Source organism: Cheilinus undulatus, linkage group 15 (assembly GCF_018320785.1).
Source record: "Cheilinus undulatus linkage group 15, ASM1832078v1, whole genome shotgun sequence".
Taxonomy (NCBI): Eukaryota; Metazoa; Chordata; class Actinopteri; order Labriformes; family Labridae; genus Cheilinus; species Cheilinus undulatus.
The window spans coordinates 27,889,051-27,907,121 of record NC_054879.1 but is presented as its reverse complement, the minus strand read 5'-3'; the positions used below and the strand labels follow the sequence as shown (position 1 = coordinate 27,907,121).

At 38.0% G+C, this 18,071-nt stretch overlaps 1 protein-coding gene across 4 annotated transcripts in view; it reads left to right on the top strand.

Annotated features, from left to right (window-relative positions):
* The window catches only part of zmym2 (zinc finger, MYM-type 2), a 51,786-nt gene extending 34,054 nt beyond the window's left edge, over positions 1 to 17,732 (top strand). For 3 of the 4 annotated variants that reach the window (XM_041806721.1, XM_041806722.1, XM_041806723.1), the window contains exons 10-25: positions 242 to 367; positions 2,682 to 2,832; positions 3,085 to 3,257; positions 3,362 to 3,527; positions 4,556 to 4,584; positions 4,923 to 5,064; positions 5,713 to 5,834; positions 6,087 to 6,228; positions 6,629 to 6,796; positions 9,065 to 9,189; positions 9,721 to 9,913; positions 10,062 to 10,204; positions 12,658 to 12,772; positions 13,322 to 13,564; positions 14,503 to 14,647; positions 15,906 to 17,732. In XM_041806721.1, the coding sequence (XP_041662655.1) occupies positions 242 to 367; positions 2,682 to 2,832; positions 3,085 to 3,257; positions 3,362 to 3,527; positions 4,556 to 4,584; positions 4,923 to 5,064; positions 5,713 to 5,834; positions 6,087 to 6,228; positions 6,629 to 6,796; positions 9,065 to 9,189; positions 9,721 to 9,913; positions 10,062 to 10,204; positions 12,658 to 12,772; positions 13,322 to 13,564; positions 14,503 to 14,647; positions 15,906 to 16,128 (2,406 nt within the window). In that variant the 3' untranslated portion in view covers positions 16,129 to 17,732. Of the gene's footprint in view, positions 1 to 241; positions 368 to 2,681; positions 2,833 to 3,084; positions 3,258 to 3,361; positions 3,528 to 4,555; positions 4,585 to 4,922; positions 5,065 to 5,712; positions 5,835 to 6,086; positions 6,229 to 6,628; positions 6,797 to 9,064; positions 9,190 to 9,720; positions 9,914 to 10,061; positions 10,205 to 12,195; positions 12,285 to 12,657; positions 12,773 to 13,321; positions 13,565 to 14,502; positions 14,648 to 15,905 lie in introns of those variants that run through there. The other variant, XR_005992967.1, reaches the window with a different exon arrangement.
* Positions 17,733 to 18,071: the final 339 nt, after the last annotated feature.

Below are 18,071 nucleotides of genomic sequence, written 5' to 3'. Positions count from 1 at the left end.
GGAACAAATTTTCTCCTCATTTTTTGTGCAGTTTATAAAATTCTATAAAGGTGTGATAAGAAAACATTTGCCAGGTGAAAAAATGACATTTGAGCATAGTAGAACCGATCTACGTAAACATAAAGTAAAAAACAGGCTTACAGAGATGCTTTGGAAGGGATTTACAGAATTACATAGTTGAAGATCAACTGCAACTGATTTGAAGATTTTAATAGTTACATTTTTTGTATTCTTTTCACAGAATGCTACTTTTCAAACAACCACAAATGGACAGACGCCGGTATCTACCACAAACAACACAGTCCAGCTGAAATGTAACTACTGTCGAGGAGCATTCAGCCTGAAGCCTGAAATCCTGGAGTGGGAGGTGAGACCATCCTCAGGACAAATTTCCCTTTTGTCATTGTATTGTATTCTTATTTTATATGTACATCCATCACATTCTGTAATGAAACAAAACAGTTAAAACAAAGCATAAAAACTCCAATCTTGATTGAAAAGGGCAGAAAGATGAGTTATCTTATTCAGTCTGCTCTTTTATAAGGAATTAAGTAGCAAAACACAAAAATTATTATAAAAAGCTGCAGGTCAATACAGCCACTTGCATCCTATTCCTATTTTACAGTTCATTTAATACCATTCAAAGAAGAATACAAGCTCATTTACCCATTACTACAACATTAAACAGAACAAAAAGCTTAACACTTAGCATTTCATAGTATTTCCTGCATTTTTATGCAGATAGATTTAGTTTTAGAGTTTACGTGGATGTTAAAGACAGGAAACGCTCATGATCATTAGCAGAGAAGAGCAATCCAGTGTCACTCTCCACTCTGACCAACCCCCCCATTTGGGTCGAGTCCTGAAACTGAATGCATGTAGATTAGAAAACAGCAGTAGCAATGAGAATAAACACTATGGCATGGCGTTTTTTTGCTTCAAATAATTAAGTAATTAACTATTCTCATTATACATTTTTTGTCCTCAAATTATGATTAATATAAAAGAAGAGCTTTGTAACTTTGGGTTGAAACTACAGAGAAGTTAAGTGGCCAAATTTTGAACTGGTGTTGGGTTCCTGCTGACTTTTAAGTAGAGTTTTTCCAATACCACTTTATCCCTCCCGCTACCGGACCAGTGTAAACTTTCTGGACCGACTGTGCTGTGTGACAAGCAAATTATTTTAGCCCTACAGTGAACTCAGAACATGTCTCCAAAGTAGAACATAACCTACAGCCTTTCTCTGATGCTTAAAGTTGTTTTTCCTGCTGATTATTTTGAGTTTTACTGCTAAATATATATATTAAAAAAAAAAAACAATAACACAGGGGTGCGCACAGGCTCTCTCCTTCTCTCTTTCTCTCCATTATGCTCCGTTCAGGCAGCATGACGTTATAATGGGACAGCCTGCCATTGGTTGACAGACCCTCAGAGAGGGTAAACAATATGATGGTTAACATTTGAGCAAGTGGTGATAAATGATTGAAAATTGATAAAAAAGACATTCTCTATCTGGTTGACTGGTGTGTATTTAATCTTTAAAGTTCCAAAAAGTCACCTGAGCTCCAGGCTCACTAGAAACACTGCTGTAAGAGGTTTAAAGGCATAGATAGCACCAATGGGACAGCACAATGGCTAGCTTCAATAGGAAAAACAAGTTATTTAACCTTTAATAAACTGTCACTTCTTGTCATGTATGACAACGCCGGTCTGGAAGGTTTTTCAACTAACACATACAGCGAATAGCTGTCACGCAGCCTCCAAACTTTGCTGCTGCTGTGGGTCCTTTGGTTCTTCTTCGCTCTCTAAAAATAGTAGTCTGTGTATGGAGTTTTTTTCGGCAGTGAAGAAGAATTTATTTCCAGTTAATAACACTAGCATTTAGCATGGCTAAACAAAGCAAAGTGTAAAGTTACAAAAAATGTTTCAGATTGGTGCTTAAGCACATGTACTTACCGATACCAATACCTGCATTTTAAGCAGTATAGTACTAATTTCCATTACAGGTATCAGAATCAGAACAACTCTACTTTTAAGCCAGTGATTGAGGAGCTGTAGTCTGCCCACCTGTTTACAGGTTCAGGACTCATTTCACATGTTTGAAATCCACCCATAATATATGGGATTCCAGTTTCTTTTCCCTCTTTCTGCATCCCCCTATTCTCTCTTCCAGCTTCTCCCCCACCTCTTACCCCTTTCCAACCCCAGTGCGGCCTCGGCATCTGACTGTCAACGTCAGTCTGGTTCTGCTCGAGGTCTCTACCCATTAAAGGGAAGGTTATCCTTGCCACTGTAATGAGGCTAAATACTACTAGTGCTGAGCTTGTGGTGATTAGCCTTGGGTCTTTAAAATAACATATCATAGGGTACGGTCTAGACCCGCCCTCTTTGTTAAGTGTCTTGAGATCACTTCAGTTATGATCTGCATTATACGAACAAAAGAAAAGAAAAAAGTTTGACATTTCTAGTATAAGATGGGGTTGTTTGTCCAGTTTGACGGAGAGAGTCTGAATAGACACTCAACACTTTATTTTCTTATGTTGTGATGCCAATCCCTGTTTAGAAAAGTCATTATTTTTGTTAAATTCACTATTCATTGGATTTAGACTCCCAGTAACCATTGTTTTTGTATTTTAGGCTCTTGAACCCCTAAAGACCCCCTCCCTATATGTGTGTTTCAGGATAAAGTCTACCAGTTCTGCAGTAAGGCGTGCTGTGAGGACTACAAGAAGCTGCACTGCATTGTGACGTTCTGCGAGTATTGCCAAGAAGAGAAGACGCTACATGAGACGGTCAAGTTCTCCGGAGTCAAGAGACCATTTTGCAGTGAAGGTACTAATCTTCTATCATCTTCTCTCATCTGTAGGACTCTTGATTAACGTAAGCACTTTTCCTAAAGTATTAAAGCGATCGCTAAAGAAGATGATATTCATTGATGGCTGCTGTTGTTAGGTTTTGATTGACCCTTTAATTAAAGATGTTTCTTCATTAACTCTTCAGCTTTTTTTTTTGTTTACTTTTTTTATTATTTCTTGTTTGTGTGTATTATTCCTGAACTGACTAGTTTTTGTTTGTTTTTCCTAGGTTGTAAGCTGTTATTCAAGCAGGACTTCATCAGGCGTTTGGGTCTGAAGTGTGTCAGTTGTAATCACTGTAACCAGCTCTGTAAGAGAGGCGTGACCAAGCAGTTCGGTGGCATGACACGGGACTTCTGCAGTGAGACCTGTGCCAAGAAGTTCCATGACTGGTACTATAAGGTCAGTTATTCTTTATCTATGCATTTATAAACATCAGAGGATTTATTTCTACTCAAGGATACGTTTTTCTAATGTTCTGTAACTGTTCCTTTTGTGGCCACTAGGCGGCGAGATGTGACTGCTGTAAAGTACAGGGGAACCTGACGGAGTCTGTGATGTGGAGAGCAGAGATGAAGCATTTCTGTGATCAGGAGTGTCTACTGAAGTTTTACTGCCAGCAGAACGAGCCCATCATGGTCACACAGAAAGGCCCAGAGAACACAACCATAGGTACAGACTTTGAGGGTTTGTGTTTACGCGTTTCCTTTCAATCACTGGTTCCCAACCTGGGGTCTAGGACCTCCTAAGGGAGGCGCCAAAGAACCAATTGAACTTTATGTTGATTTTTGAGAGCAACGTATAACTTTTTTTTATCTGTATGGGCCTCTTCTGTATGAAGGCATAAGCTTTTCTTAGGTACAAATAGGGGCTGATCAGAGGAAATAAAGCTGAGAAGAAGTAGAGTTGTGTTCTTAAATGCAGACAGAAATTTGACAGTGAGCAATGGTTTTTTGTCATTATATTGCTACATTAAACTCTATAACTTTGTTAAAAGAAAATTTAGCAATTGTGTTGCTTTAAAGGTTAGAAATTTTCCTTTTCATACTCCTTGATACCATTTTTTTAAAAACTATACAATATCTGTCATTTTCATGATCAATAGTATTAAAAAGTACCAATGCTTTAAAAAAAAACAACAGATCTGAAGTTGCATCTTTAATTCAGAGAGAAACAAAGCTGTCTACATTGTCCAAATAAATTTTTTAAGTTGCTAACATATTCATGCATTTAGACAGTTTTCACCTGTTAACTTGCACTTTTAGTTATTAAAATGAGAAATTAAATTAAATTAAATAGTGGGGAGTTGGGCCTTTTTTGCTGCCATTGTATCAAAGTAGGCATCAATATTATCTGTTTTATACTAGAATTGTATTGAAGTTGGAGTAAAAGAAGTGGTATTGTGATAACCCTACAGCCTTGTGGCACAGCTGCTGCATTTCACTGCCCATCTGTATGACACGTATAAATGTTGAAAGTCTTTGCGCAAATTTGTCCCAAGAGCTCATGTTTTTAGGTACATGAGACTGAAAATGATCCGTTAGGGTCGAGAATTAGAACTATTGAGTAATACAAAAATATGCAAGTAATCAAAAATGACTAACTAATGAACACATATGTTTTGAAACAATATTCTGGATGATTTGTATCTCTTAAAAAATTATCATGGTCAATTTATTGCTGTATTTCCTTTTTTACAGGGTATGAAATGCAAGGAGCCAAACTTGGAGTAAGTAACAATCCAGGACATCATTTGAGGCTTTTTTGTTTTTATGTCACTTATTTCACCACGTAAGAACTTTAAACTTAAAGACATTTTCTTACAAAATACTCCCCTCTATATCAAACTTACTGTCCTATGAAAGAATTGTATTGACTGAATGTAGTGCCATTTGTGTGGAAGTTTAATTCCCAAATAGTACATTTATTTAATTTCATTCTATTGTAATGATAGTTTTCTTTTAATTCTGTTATCTCGGTTTCTGCATGTTCACCTGAGGGTTTTAATATGTTTACCAATAAAAGCTAAAGGCAGAGAGCATTTGTGTTTTCTTTGTCATGTTTTAGATGGTGAATCAGGGTACTGTGGCGTATGGTGGAGGTGGAATGATGAGAGATGTCAAGAACAAGGCGGTGCTCTGCAAGCCGCTCACTCTGACCAAGGCGACCTACTGCAAACCACACATGCAGAGCAAACTTTTACAGACAGGTACACAAACACCTGTTATTTGTTCGTTTGTTTTGTTTGTTTATTTATTTGTTTGTTTGTAAAGTGTCGCTGCATGTTACAAATTAACCAACGGGCAAACCAAACTGTTTAGGAAAATATCATTAATGCCATTTACATTTGACAAAGGCAACAGTGGCTTATTGATCTTACTGTAAAAGTGTGCACACTCAATCACTGACATATTATCAATGAGAAGTTAGAAATAACAATTAAAATGGCATGATTTATGTGTTAAGCAAACACACCTGAGTTCAGCTGATAACTGTAAAATCCAGTATTCATGACCCACTGTAAAATATACCTATTTTTAATCTGAAAAGTTGGCTATGCTATAAATGCCTGACACTATTCATTTAGCAGTGAAGCAGTTGCTTGAAATACCAAAGTGTGCTGGGATTCATAGTACTCAGACCAGGATGGTTGCACAGTTTTTCCTCCACATAAGATCATAATCTTGCATATTAAGAAAAACTGGGTATTCTGTTTAGTAAATAGTCAAAACGCTCCATACTTAAGGAAAACAAACAACCAGCAGCAGTGTGCTGTGCAGCTCGCTGAGCTGTTGGTCCCTACTTCACAACCATCACGGTTATTTAATGTTAAGATCTGACATATCAATGTTCACAGATGTTGATGATGGTGTGAAGAGGGAGTACATTCCTGTTCCCATACCTGTGCCTGTCTTCATCCCCATGCCCATGAACATGTATTCCCAGGTCACCCCAGCTCCAGTCTCTCTGCCTGTACCGGTAAGACACAAGTCTTTATCCCATTAACATATACAGATAATTCCTGGTAAAACTTCTAAGAGCTGGTAGACACGTGGTTAAGTCAATAAAAGCCTGTAAAATAAATGTTTAAATTTGTGGCTGCTTAAAATGACACGTAAGAATCAAATAGGGTAAAAAAACAAACAGGAAAAATTAGGTTGTGGCATTAATGACCTAATCAAAATAAGGATGAAATTTTCAATCAGTTTTTTATGGTCCTTTGCGGTCCAGGTTCCTGTGCCTGTGTTCCTGCCCACCACCTTGCAGGGGGCAGAACAGATCATCCAGACCATCAACGACCTGAAAAACAAGGTGTCGGCCGATACAGAAGATCCATCGGAGGCTGACATGATCATAGAGGACCAGAAACCAGGTACAAAACAGTGAAGGTTTAATACCTAAAATTAAGAGATTAGAGTTGTTTCCATTTCTATGATTTGGAACTTATTACCTATCATTTTTGTGCCTTTACGTTTTGTAAACACACTTGCAAACTGATATATAAGTAATATGCTATGTGGCTGATATTGTTTGAGAAGAATATTTGGGAGGATGTAAGGAGTCTACATCTGGGACGGTTTGTGGTGAGGGATAAGGGTTTTGCCGTTTTATGTGTGTGTATCATGTCTTTTTTTTCTGTTGCCAATAAAATTATAAATTTTTAAAAAAGAGATCAGGGTTGTGATACTTATAAGGCAGATTTTTATGGAGTTTATTTGAACATAGATTTAGATCTGCAATTATTTGCAAACTGATGACGATGTGTGTTTCAGATGTGAAGCCAGTGAAGGTGAAGAGAGAACAAGGAGACGCAAAGTCCTCGAGCAGCAGCTCCGAGAAAGATAAGGAGGTGAAGAAGGAGGAGACAAAAGAAGAGGAGGAAGATGATGAGGATGAAAAGTATGAGCCTGACCTGGACCTGGAAGAAGACTTCCCAAAAGGTAAATACCCGCTAATACTTCAACAACAGATCTGTCTGTCCCAGCTTAGTGAAACCAGTCCAAGCAGCAACTGCCATGATTAAAAAATGAAGCCAGTAGGAAGCACCGGGAATTCACTTACACAACCCATGCCAAAGTGCTAATTTTTACAGTAGAAATAAACATGTCTACAGTGTGGTTCAAACAAGGATTTTAAACTGAATAGTATATTTCTTCATGCAGACACTGCAGATGTGGATGCTGCACAGAAGACTATGAGCCAGCATGTTGCAGCTGTTTGTTAGGAGGCCTAAGATCTGCCTTGGCTCCACCTCTATGTCTGTGTCTTGGTTGAATAAAAGTTACTTTGAGACAGTGTTTTCATTATGGCAGCTGCCATGAATGTGCTTCAAAAGACCCCCTTTAGTAGCCAAACAGCTGCTGTCGCTCAGCCTTCATCCAGTATTTCTACCATCTGTGTTCTTGTAAAAAAAAAAAAAAAAAAAAATCAGCTTGGTTTAGATTAGTTTGATGCTCTTACCAAGCAATGCAGATATCCCTTACATGTCCATGTTGTGAGAGCTGTAGGCCAGGTAAATAAAGAAAGTCTCCTTAATTCAACCCTGAAAATATATTTCCCCTTGTCACTTTCTTATTTCTGTGCTGCTCTTATGTAACATCTGACAGCACGGTCTTGTTTTCAATGGATCAGTGCAGTAATTGAGATTAAAATTCTTCCCTCTGGTTATTTCTGGCTCTGCTGTCATCACTACTATCTGTCTGAGCGGAGGGCTGAAGGTTTGGTCTACTGTCCTAAGGAGGAGTGTGAAATTGGTAACAAGACCAGAAATAATTATTTATTCCTAACTGCATAATTTTGTTAAAAGTCTGGTACACCAAAAATGATGGTAGTTGTAAGTAGGGATGCAAAATATTGTCGACATATCTGTATCCGCAGATATGACCATTTCCACTGATATTTAAAGCTGATAGATAAGCAGGTGTATATCAGCAGTATATATCATCAGGCCTGCCCACAGCAATGGCTGGGACCCTGATAACCCAGCGAACAGGCCCTCCCCCGTTGTGATTTATTGATGATGTCGGTGTATGTGTGTTAGATCAGTATCATTGGCGCTAGCATCCTGGCTAACAGTTAGTTCATTTTGAGCTGAAAGTCTGTCGAGCTATTATTTGGCTCCGCTTTTCATTATTTTTTTCCACCCTTTTTCACCCCTTTTAGCCTTCTTTACCCATTTTTGCCACTTTTTTGTAACCCTTTTTGGCTACTTTTAGCCCATTATTGCCATTTTAATCTTTTTTGCCACTTTTAACCACTTTTTGCCCTTTTTTCACCCTTTTTAAATTTTTTTTAACCCATTTTGCTGTTGTTATCCCATTTTCACACCTTTAACCCATTTTTGCCACTCTTTTACCACTTTTCAACACTTTCTTTCTCCGCCAGTTTTTGCCACTTTTGCCCATTTTCAACCTCTTTTCATAATTAATAAAATCCCCTTAAGTTATTTCAGTTCCTTCTACGTTATTCTCTGGCATCCTGACACTTTTGCACAGCATGGCTTAGCTCTGAAGTCTGTCATTATTTTCTAAATGGTTTAGTTAAATGTACCCGTCCACAGTACACTACAAATTAAAAGGTAATTCTGTTTTATGAAAAGGGATTAATGAATACAAATCATTTTTGTTTGTTTTTTTTATAAAAGTGATTATTATTCAGGTTAAAGATAAAAGATGATCATCACAGATTAACTTTTCAATGGACCATAAATTTCCTGACCCCATGCCCCCCCATCTGGCTGGGCTACAGAAAGCTCTCCCCTTTATCCCATCTTACTTGCAGCCTTGTGTGTCACATTTTGGCCTAAAATATTGCAAACTTATAAGTGTACCATCAGGTAAAGGTGGTTACCTAGGGTGCTACACACTCAAGAAAGGCCACTGTGAGCCCTGAACATTTTGAATGAAGCCCCAAATGTAAAAACAACTGCCAGGCTTTCTACTATCCAGCTCCTCTTGATTCAACCTCTCTTTGCATAGGAGAAACTTGGGTTTTTTTTACAATTGGAAAATGTGTGTATATACAGTATATCTTGCATCCCTAGCTCTAAGCATATCACAGCCTCTTTTTAATCCAAAATGTAAAATACCCCCTTCTTAAAATAAGCTTCCTTTTTGTTTTCCCTTGCTACAGGTAGCAGAAAGTCTAAAAAAAAGTATTACTTTAAAACTTCTAACAAAATAATTCAACATTGGTTATTTCCATCTCAGGTGTGGACCCTGCTCCTGTCCTGGAGGGGATGGACGAGGACATGGGTTTCTCTCTACCTCCTGTTCTGGCAGAGGAGAAGGAGGAACCAGAGGAGACGGTACCTCGACCACAGCCCAAGAGACAAGTATGAATTCACAGATACTACCAGAGATGTCACAGTTACAGTTTTAAACTTTATGCAATATCTCTTAAATTGGATAATATTGTTCCCTTTTTCTGAAGCCACAACAATAAAAATGCATGATTGGATCATTTCATGTTTTTAACCACCAAAGATTTTAGGGAAAGTCTTGTTCACAGCTTTAAACTGAACAAAATAATGGCAGTGTTTCTTTGCCAAACTTTACCAACGTGTTTGTGAAATTAAGACTGTCACCACCTCTCTCTCTGTAAGACATGAATGTGCATTTTTATCAGACCCCAAAATTACTTCAGAATTTCTGTGCTTTCTCTTCCCTCGCAGCAGCTTTGTGTTAAAAATGTAAATCAACATCCGTAGCTTAACAATAACAGACCGTGTTCTTGTTAAAGTATCAAAGTATTATATCAGATATTTTGATAAAATTACTAACTTTTTGAGTGTAAAAGAAAGCGACTTTTGTTTAAGTTGACATCCCAGTAGCTGAGTCCATCATTTGTTGTGTTTGTGTTGAAGGGAAATAAGAGGAAGGCAGTAGAGGGAAGCTCAGACCTGGCGTCGTCCTCTTCGTCTAATCAATCAGGAAAATCCTCAGAAGGACAACCACTTCCTCTCAAATCTCGATACGGCATCCACGCCTGGAAACGCTGGGCAATGTCTGCTTCTGACAAATCAACTGACACCAAACCAAAGGATCGCTCCAAACCAGGTAAACTAGGCTTCATCATTCATCAGCTGCTCTCTTCAAGTAATCAAGAAGTGTATGACGGGTGAAAATTAAAGGTTGATGATCTTTATGGAAATAACATAAGGCTTGCTTTCTAACAGCAGTTCCTTCCTTTTTTTATCTCCTGCAGCCCGGTCTAAAGGTAACCTTTTAACGCTGAGTTCAGAGGAGCTGAATGTGGCTCTGTCCCAGTTTGTCAGGGAGATCTGCAGGCCAAATGGGGAGCGCTACTCTCCAGACAGCATCCTCTACCTCTGTCTGGGGATCCAGCAGGTTGGTAACAATTTGTTGATTTAGGGACTGAGTAATATCTTTACTTTGGTGATGTTACTAGAATTAAAGAAGGTGGACATTGACAAGTATACCTGGCAGCAACTTATCAACTAACACATTTAATATGAAGTAATAGGGCTGTGTATTGGCAAGAATCTTGTGATCAGTATTTATCCAGATACAGGGATGTCAATGATATATTGTGAGATTATATATATATCTCACAATATATCATTGACAGCTGCCCTAAATTAACAACATTGGTATTTACCAAAATAATTTTTTATGTTTCTGCAATGGTTAATACACCAAAATGTAGAAGCTCTTTAACCTAAATGATATTTTTAATGCTAAAATATAATTGTTATTTTTATCCATGAATTTTCACATTTACTGATTAACAAAAAAAAAAGAAAAAATAGTAAAGCACATTAATATTTCTTGATTAATATGTCAAATTATAGTTATTTACTTGCATTCCTGAACAGAAAAAATAGTTTTAGTGGTTGAATGTTATGCTTGATTAATTTCTGACATCTCAGAGAAGCCCAGATTCAAATTTGGGTGAATTCAGTTTGAAGTTCCTCATTCCTGTTAAAAATGGTAAGAGGAGAGCTCACTGGAAATGAAAGAGTCCGCATTAAAGCACTTCATGATGCTGGATGGTCTTTGAGACAAATATGACAGGTGGTCTAATAAATTTGTTAAGCACTTTATGTATAAGTGTTTGCTAACCACTATAAAACAACCAATGAAGAAGAGAAGTAGCTTGTTATCAAAACACCCGAGGAAGAAAAGTGGGTTCCAGTCTCCTGATGCAAGAGAGGCAAAGCAGCAAGACCCGCTGCCCTCTTTTCCCTCTCTTCAAAAAAAAGAAAAAAAAAAAAGTCTACAGATTTGAAAGCAATGGGCTGCTTGTTTACCTTTATTTATCCAGAAAATTTCAGGGTTACATCTGTAAAAAAAGGGCTTGAATATAACTGCTTATCAAAATCTCTCATTTACACCCATTTGAAATTTGATCTTTTTAACAAAGCCATTAAAATAGGGAATAGGGAACAGCAAACCACAAAGAAAAAACTATCAGAAAAGTATATTGAATTTATATTCAAAATTAACATATTAGAATAATCCCTGCCAACTTTTGCCTTATTCAACCTGATTTTAGACCTGAGCTTTTGTTTGGAAAGCATTATAGTTTCTCCAACTTATTTGAGATAAGTAAGACCTCATAAGTTAAAACATCTGTCTTGTCTCTGAACCGGGATTTCTTGGAAATGTTCTTTCCCTGAATCAAAAATGATTCCCTAAGATTTAGGGGAAATTCTTTAACAAATTTTTAAACATCCCGTAAAGGTACCCAAACATTTATCAAGACAATCCTCAAATCTTTCAGTGAAATTTTATAATAGAACCTTAAAAAATAAATTAAAAATGTCTCCAAAAAATTCCTTGCAAATTCATCAATTTTTTTTAGCACATTTCCCAAATTATACTGCAAATTCTAAAAAAATTGACCAGTTCTTTCCCCCAGATTACAAATATGAAAATGACAGGCATATCCAAACACTCAAACAAAGTACATGAAATTCCAGAAAATTTCAAAGGACAACCCCTAACCCCCAAATTCAGTCCAGTTCCCAAAGTTTTGCAAATAAATTTCAAAGCAAGTTCAGAGCAGTTCTCCTAAATCTTTCAATTTCTTTTTTTCTTTGAAATTGCTTGATTTCTTTCCGAACATATTCCAGACAATTATAACAGTCAAAGCTAATAACTTCAACAGACACTAAGGACAAACATCTTAAAGCTGAAATGATTAAAATGTAGGCAGACCAAAATATAATGCCCTTATATGTGCATGCAGGGTCTTAGGAGGTAAAAATCCCATCGGTGATCACATGGGGGGTAGGAACTAAAGATAGGGAGTTTGTTTCCAGTAGGACCTATAATGCTACTGCACTTCCTTTCCTCCTGCTCCCACATGTGAGCAGCAGCAGCAGCAGCAGCAGCAGCATGGACTTATATCAGAGCCCTGGATGGTTTAAAGTTTCCTGGATTTGGATTTTTCTGACCGAAAAATGTAAGAATGTTATGGATTTACAAGACATAGAATGTTTTTTAAGATTTGTGTGAGGTAAAGTTTGGTAAAACTTTTGAAAAGGTCTGCTTTCCAGGGCCTGCTTATCTAGTCTGAGCCTTTTTAAAATATCCTATACTAATAGTATTTTTACAGAAGATAAACATGTATTATTCTGAACCTTCAGTAGAGAATAAAACATTTCCTCTGATTGTAGATATTTTTGTGTCCAGTGATTAGAATCATTTGCTGTTCACATCCTGATAAACAGTGATGATCATTCAAATATGAGGACACTTAAGTTATGAGTAAAATACTGGTTAATTCTGGAGATCTTTTTACCTTTTGTGAAGTATGTGTTTTTATTGGTTTGTAGCATCTTCATGCCAAAGGCCGGAAGGATGACCTGTTCAGTGACCCGAGTTATCAGACGTTTGGAGAGGAGCTCAACAAAGTCCTGAAGGACTGGCAGCCCAGTGTGCTTCCTGATGGTGAAAGACCCCTTCTAACATTTTGCAGTTTAACAAGTTTAATATCCGTTATATTGGCAGATATGAAAGGAATTATTTGTGAGGTTCTAAGTAGAACTAACAGATCTATCTAAGCTTAAGTTTAAAGTCTAAACTTTAGTAATGTCCGATGATTTTAACCCTTCTGCTGTTCACATCCTGATATGTTGTGATTGCACTTTTGTGGTATGAGGACACCTGAAAGTGGGAAAAAAAATTGCCTTTAATGTCCTTTATTGCTGTCATATTGGCTAATTTAAGCTGTATACTCTCCAAATGTTTTCACATTGATGCACTTTTAACAATTTTTAAGGCTTACAGTATACTGAGGTGTCGGTGAGGATTTAGCAACTCTTGATCCAAAAATAGGATTGACAAAAATATAAATATTTTCTGTAGAGATATGACCTCAAGTTGTTTAAATATTTCTATACTCTCCTTCCAACCCTCTTGGATTCTTGAAAGTAGGTTTTTCTCTTTTGGATGTTAAATTTCCTGGATTTGGTGTAAATTTTAATCTGGTCTCTGCAGGCTCACTGTTTGGTCGAGTGGAGGAGACGATTCTTTGGAGCAGCCAGCAGCTCGGGGAGCAGAGTCCTGCCACTCTGCTGCGCTCTCTGGTTTACCTGAACACCAAATACTTCGGTCTGCGCACTGTGGAGCAGCACCTCCGCCTCTCCTTCGCCAACGTCTATGGCCCTGACACCGTCCATCCTGTCACCAAGGAGACCAATGTCTGCATCCGCGTGCCTTCCATCTCTCAGGATCACAATGGTAGGACCAAGATAATAAATGCACAAAAAGGGGCATATTTTTATTCCTCTAACGTGGGGTATGTGCAATTAATTGATCAAACATCATCCCTGCGCAAGTCAGCTTTAGAATTACAAGTCTGGTAAACTAATCATTTGATGACTTTACACCCAAATGCTGGTCATATGTTGTCTAGGCTGTAAAGCAGCTGCCTGCCACTAGATGGGGTTGTCACACCCGTTATTAGTCGAGCTCTCCTGGCTCTACTATCTTAACATAAACAACCACCGTGGACCGATCGCACCTGGTGGTGTTGAGTGGTTTGGCAGCATTTCAGTCCATGAAATGGAGACAAAGCTCTGTACTAAGGCTCCACTAGAAAAACCTGTAGACAACTCTGGATCATGTAATTTTATCATGACTTTGTACCATTGTCTGATTTTATAATGATTAAAATCGATTATGAGTATTTTTTGTTCTATAATTTCATCTCTGGCTATAAAAAAAAAATCCTTTTCACTGACATTTTTTGTAAATCCAAATATTATTTCTTAATTTTTAAGTTATACAGTTATTAATAAAACAATTTTATTCATTTATAAAAGTGATCCTTATGTAATATTACGAATAGGCCAAAGTGTCCACTTGCTCCCCCCATGCCTCTGTTCTTTGGTCCCTTGTGTCAAACTAAAGAACCCAAAAACAAAAATCCCCCTCTGTTCTGTTGAAAAGGTATTGCATTTTTATACTTTTTTCAAAGGGATTTAAATTGTCAGTGTTCGTGTATTCTTTGTTTTATTGCTTGGTTTCTATCATTTCATCGCTACTTATTACAGTTGATCACTCTGCGTTCAAATTAGCATTCTATCAACTTAAAAATTAATGGCCAAGGAGAAGACAAGACTGCAGAATATAGTACATCCAAATGTTTTAAATGATTTCATCATCTGGTTCTTTAGTGCAAACAGAGTCAAGGAAGAGGAAGCGGAAGCTGGAGGACAAAGATCAGGACTTTGAACAAGACGACGACTCAGGAGACTCCACAGTACGCTGTCCGGTGAAGAAGCACGAGTGTCACCTGTATGAGCTCTACAGATCCAAGTGGTGGGTTAAATATATTTACTACTACTATAACAACACAGTATATAATCATTAAAGACGATGTGTCTTTAAACATTTCATTTTGCACCTTTAATTTAAATAGTTTGTTTTGTCTGTTTCTATGTTGAGTCCTGTGATTATACCTCATTGCTGTTCACATCCTGAACCACAGTGTTGATTATTTAAATATGAGGACTCAACGTAAAGCAGTACCTGTCAAATGTAAAGATAAAGATATTCAAGTTTGGTTTATACTTCTGCACTGAATCTACACCACAGCATATGTTGTGGGTTTGCATAACCCTCAACCTACTCATGTAGTTGATGTGCACCTCCTCGAGAATATTACTACACAGTGAATCAACGCAGACTACAAGCATTGTGTCTGGTCAAATGGATGCCATTGAGAGACTTCCAGTCTCTAAGTTGTCTACAAGCAGGTCATGTACTCTAGAGCAGTGGTTCTCAACTGGTCGGGCCTCAGGACCCACCAACATATCTTTATGAGAACTCACAACCTAAATGGTATTTAACAAGTTATTTTAATGAAAAGTGTTGCACTTTGGACACTAAATGGAACGAATTATGATTGAACAAAGAGAAAGGATAAACATAAAAGGTTTAAAAGCATAACATCACAGAACTGCATGCATGCATACATTTTATTTACTCCATTGTTTCCAGACATTATGAAAATTATGCAGTTTTTTGAGTAATACCTTCTTTATCTAAGGAAAAACTGGTTTGTAATCATGGAAAAGGCAATAGATAAGTTGAAGCCTTAGGAAAAAGACCAAAATTTAATTTCCATCGCATGAAAACATAAAAATGGTATGCATGTTCTGCATGTCCACTAGGGGCTTCTGTATATCACATTTTTTTTTCCTACATTATTTCTCTGACACTTTTGAGACCCCCATTTTGGTGACGACCCACCAGCTGAGAACCTCTGCTCTAGTGAGATAAATGGCTATAGATACATTTAAAAATGTCTTCAGTGTGTCTTTAGGCTAGAATGTGACTAAAACTTTAAGGCTTTTTACTCAGAAAACTAAGACTAAATTCAAAACAGATGCCAAATAAACTGCCTTTCCCTTTTTTTTTTTCTTGCCTTCTTTTCCAAACTAGTTTTCTCAAGCTTTTATTTTTAATTTCATCCTTATACCTAAATTTCTCTCTCTCTTACCTTTCTTGATATTTTTGTAATCTGCTAACTCTACTTTTACCTCATTTTGCATCTCTCTCTCTCTCCTCCCTCCAGCCCGGCGTCGCTGCGGGATCATCTGGATGTCTTCTACGTTCAGCCAGACCCGGCCTACAGCCCTGAAAACCCGCTGTGGTTCAGCTCCACTCCCCTGGAGCGACAGGTCCTGGAGAGCCTCCTCATCAGAGTCCTCATGGTCAGGGACGTTTACACGGACAGACAACACCCAGAGGAAGATGAGGAGGAAGAGAACAGGGGTGATGCAGTTGGGGGAGAGTAGCAGAAGCCTGGACATTTATTCCCTGGAGCCTGAACAGAAGCAGAAGAGGAGGATGGATAGACAGTAGGGTATGTGCTGCTGCTCCTCCGCTGACTCGTCATCTGCTCCTTTTTCCCCTCCTCGCTGACTCGCTGTCTCCTCCTGGAGAGGAGCGTCCAACACAGAGAGAGTAGCAGATGAAGAAAATGTCAGTGAAGAGCAGCACTTACTGTTCCTGACTGGTTCTCAAGGAGAGAGCTTTATTAAGAAGAATACAGCAACAGAAATGTGACCTAGCTAGATAAAAATGAGTAAGGAATAGAGGAGGTGTAGTTTGTTCTTGTGGTTAAAGTTAAATCAGGTAGAAGATCATCAATGTTCATTTTCAAGACATTTGGAGAAGATTGGATGTACAGATGTGCATCATCAACGACTCTGAGAGCCACAGTGAGAAGTTTCAAATAATAAAAACACACTTTCATGCTTTAATGGACATTTATGCAGACACCAGGAGGAAAAAGCGGAGGAGGAGGATGAAGGAAGACGCTGGAAGAAGGAAATGACCAGAAATGTCATCTTAGAAATGGGCACATGGCTAAGCCAACATTCAGTGTTGCATCCTTTGCACTTATAAGGGTCTTAAACAACAGATTTTAGTGATTTAATGATGAGATTTTATCCAGTGTAACTGTACTAGTGACCATAGACCTCACTCCCCTCTCTTAGGTCGTCAGCCATCGTTTGTCACCTTATTTTTTAAACTTTGGCATCAATTATCTTTTCCTTTTGGAGACTAAAGATGCTAAAACCAAAGTATTTTCAGCATCTGGTCGTGTCTTAAAGGTATATACATGCTAACAATTAATCTGATTAAGACAATCTTGTGCTGATGGTGTCAAAGTCCACACAAATGTCCAACAGAACAATTCGATTTGAGAAAGTTACCATTTACTGTCTTTCTGTGCATTTTCATTCTCCATCAGAACAGCGTAACACCATCAACCTCCTCCTCTCCAGTGACGTGGATTCGCTGTTTCCCACATCCACATTTACCTGCGCTGCTCTCATTTTACTCTTCCCCCGTTAGTACTGCTCTCAGGCCAAACCTCCGCACCACAGAGGACTTTTTTTTTCAGCTCAGACGTGCAGGAATCAGGACTGCAAAAGGCGATCAGACAGAGCTGCCTCACTGTGGTGCAGGGGGTTAAAAAGCAACCTCCCGACATGCTGCGTTTCTTTATACGACATGAGAGGAACCCTCATCCATGCAATGTAGCATTAAGTGCGTACTAAGCCCAGATTGGGTTGCTTCGATGTGTAAATATCTCTGAACCAAGGCGGACATGGAGTTAACACAGACGGACATGGTTGAACTTTAAAACCCACCTCCTGAGAAGCCTTTTCTTTTTGTAAGACTGGTTATTTATTTCTCTTTTTATTAGTTTGTGTCTTCTTTACGTCAGGGGGGATTTTTTTGGGTGCCATTTCCTTCTCATTGAGTGAAAACCTGCTGCAACCTTGCACCCTCACCTCGTCTTCTCCTTTAAAAAAGTGAACGTTTGGGAACCTAGGAAATATGAAGGACTGAGATTATTCCGATTAAACAGACTATTTTTTCCTTTCTGCTTTGACTCCTTGTTTTTTCACCAGTGATTTATGTTGGTATGGATTAATTTTTAAAACTCAGCACTTGTTTAGGTGCTTGATTCTTCCTCCAAGCTGTTCTGAGTCCACGCACTGCAAAGAAAAGTTGGTTGAAATCCAAATTCTTCAATTTTCATGGACTAAACTCACGTTTTCTTGTAGTTTTACTATCCACTGTGCATTTGTTTGGTTTCATTTGTTCCCTTTTTTAACATATTTTAAACTTTAATTTGAATTTTCCATAATAAATTTGAAGTTTATTGCCAGAAGAATGCATTCAATATTATTAAAGGTTTTTTTTTTCACCTTCTTCCTTGATC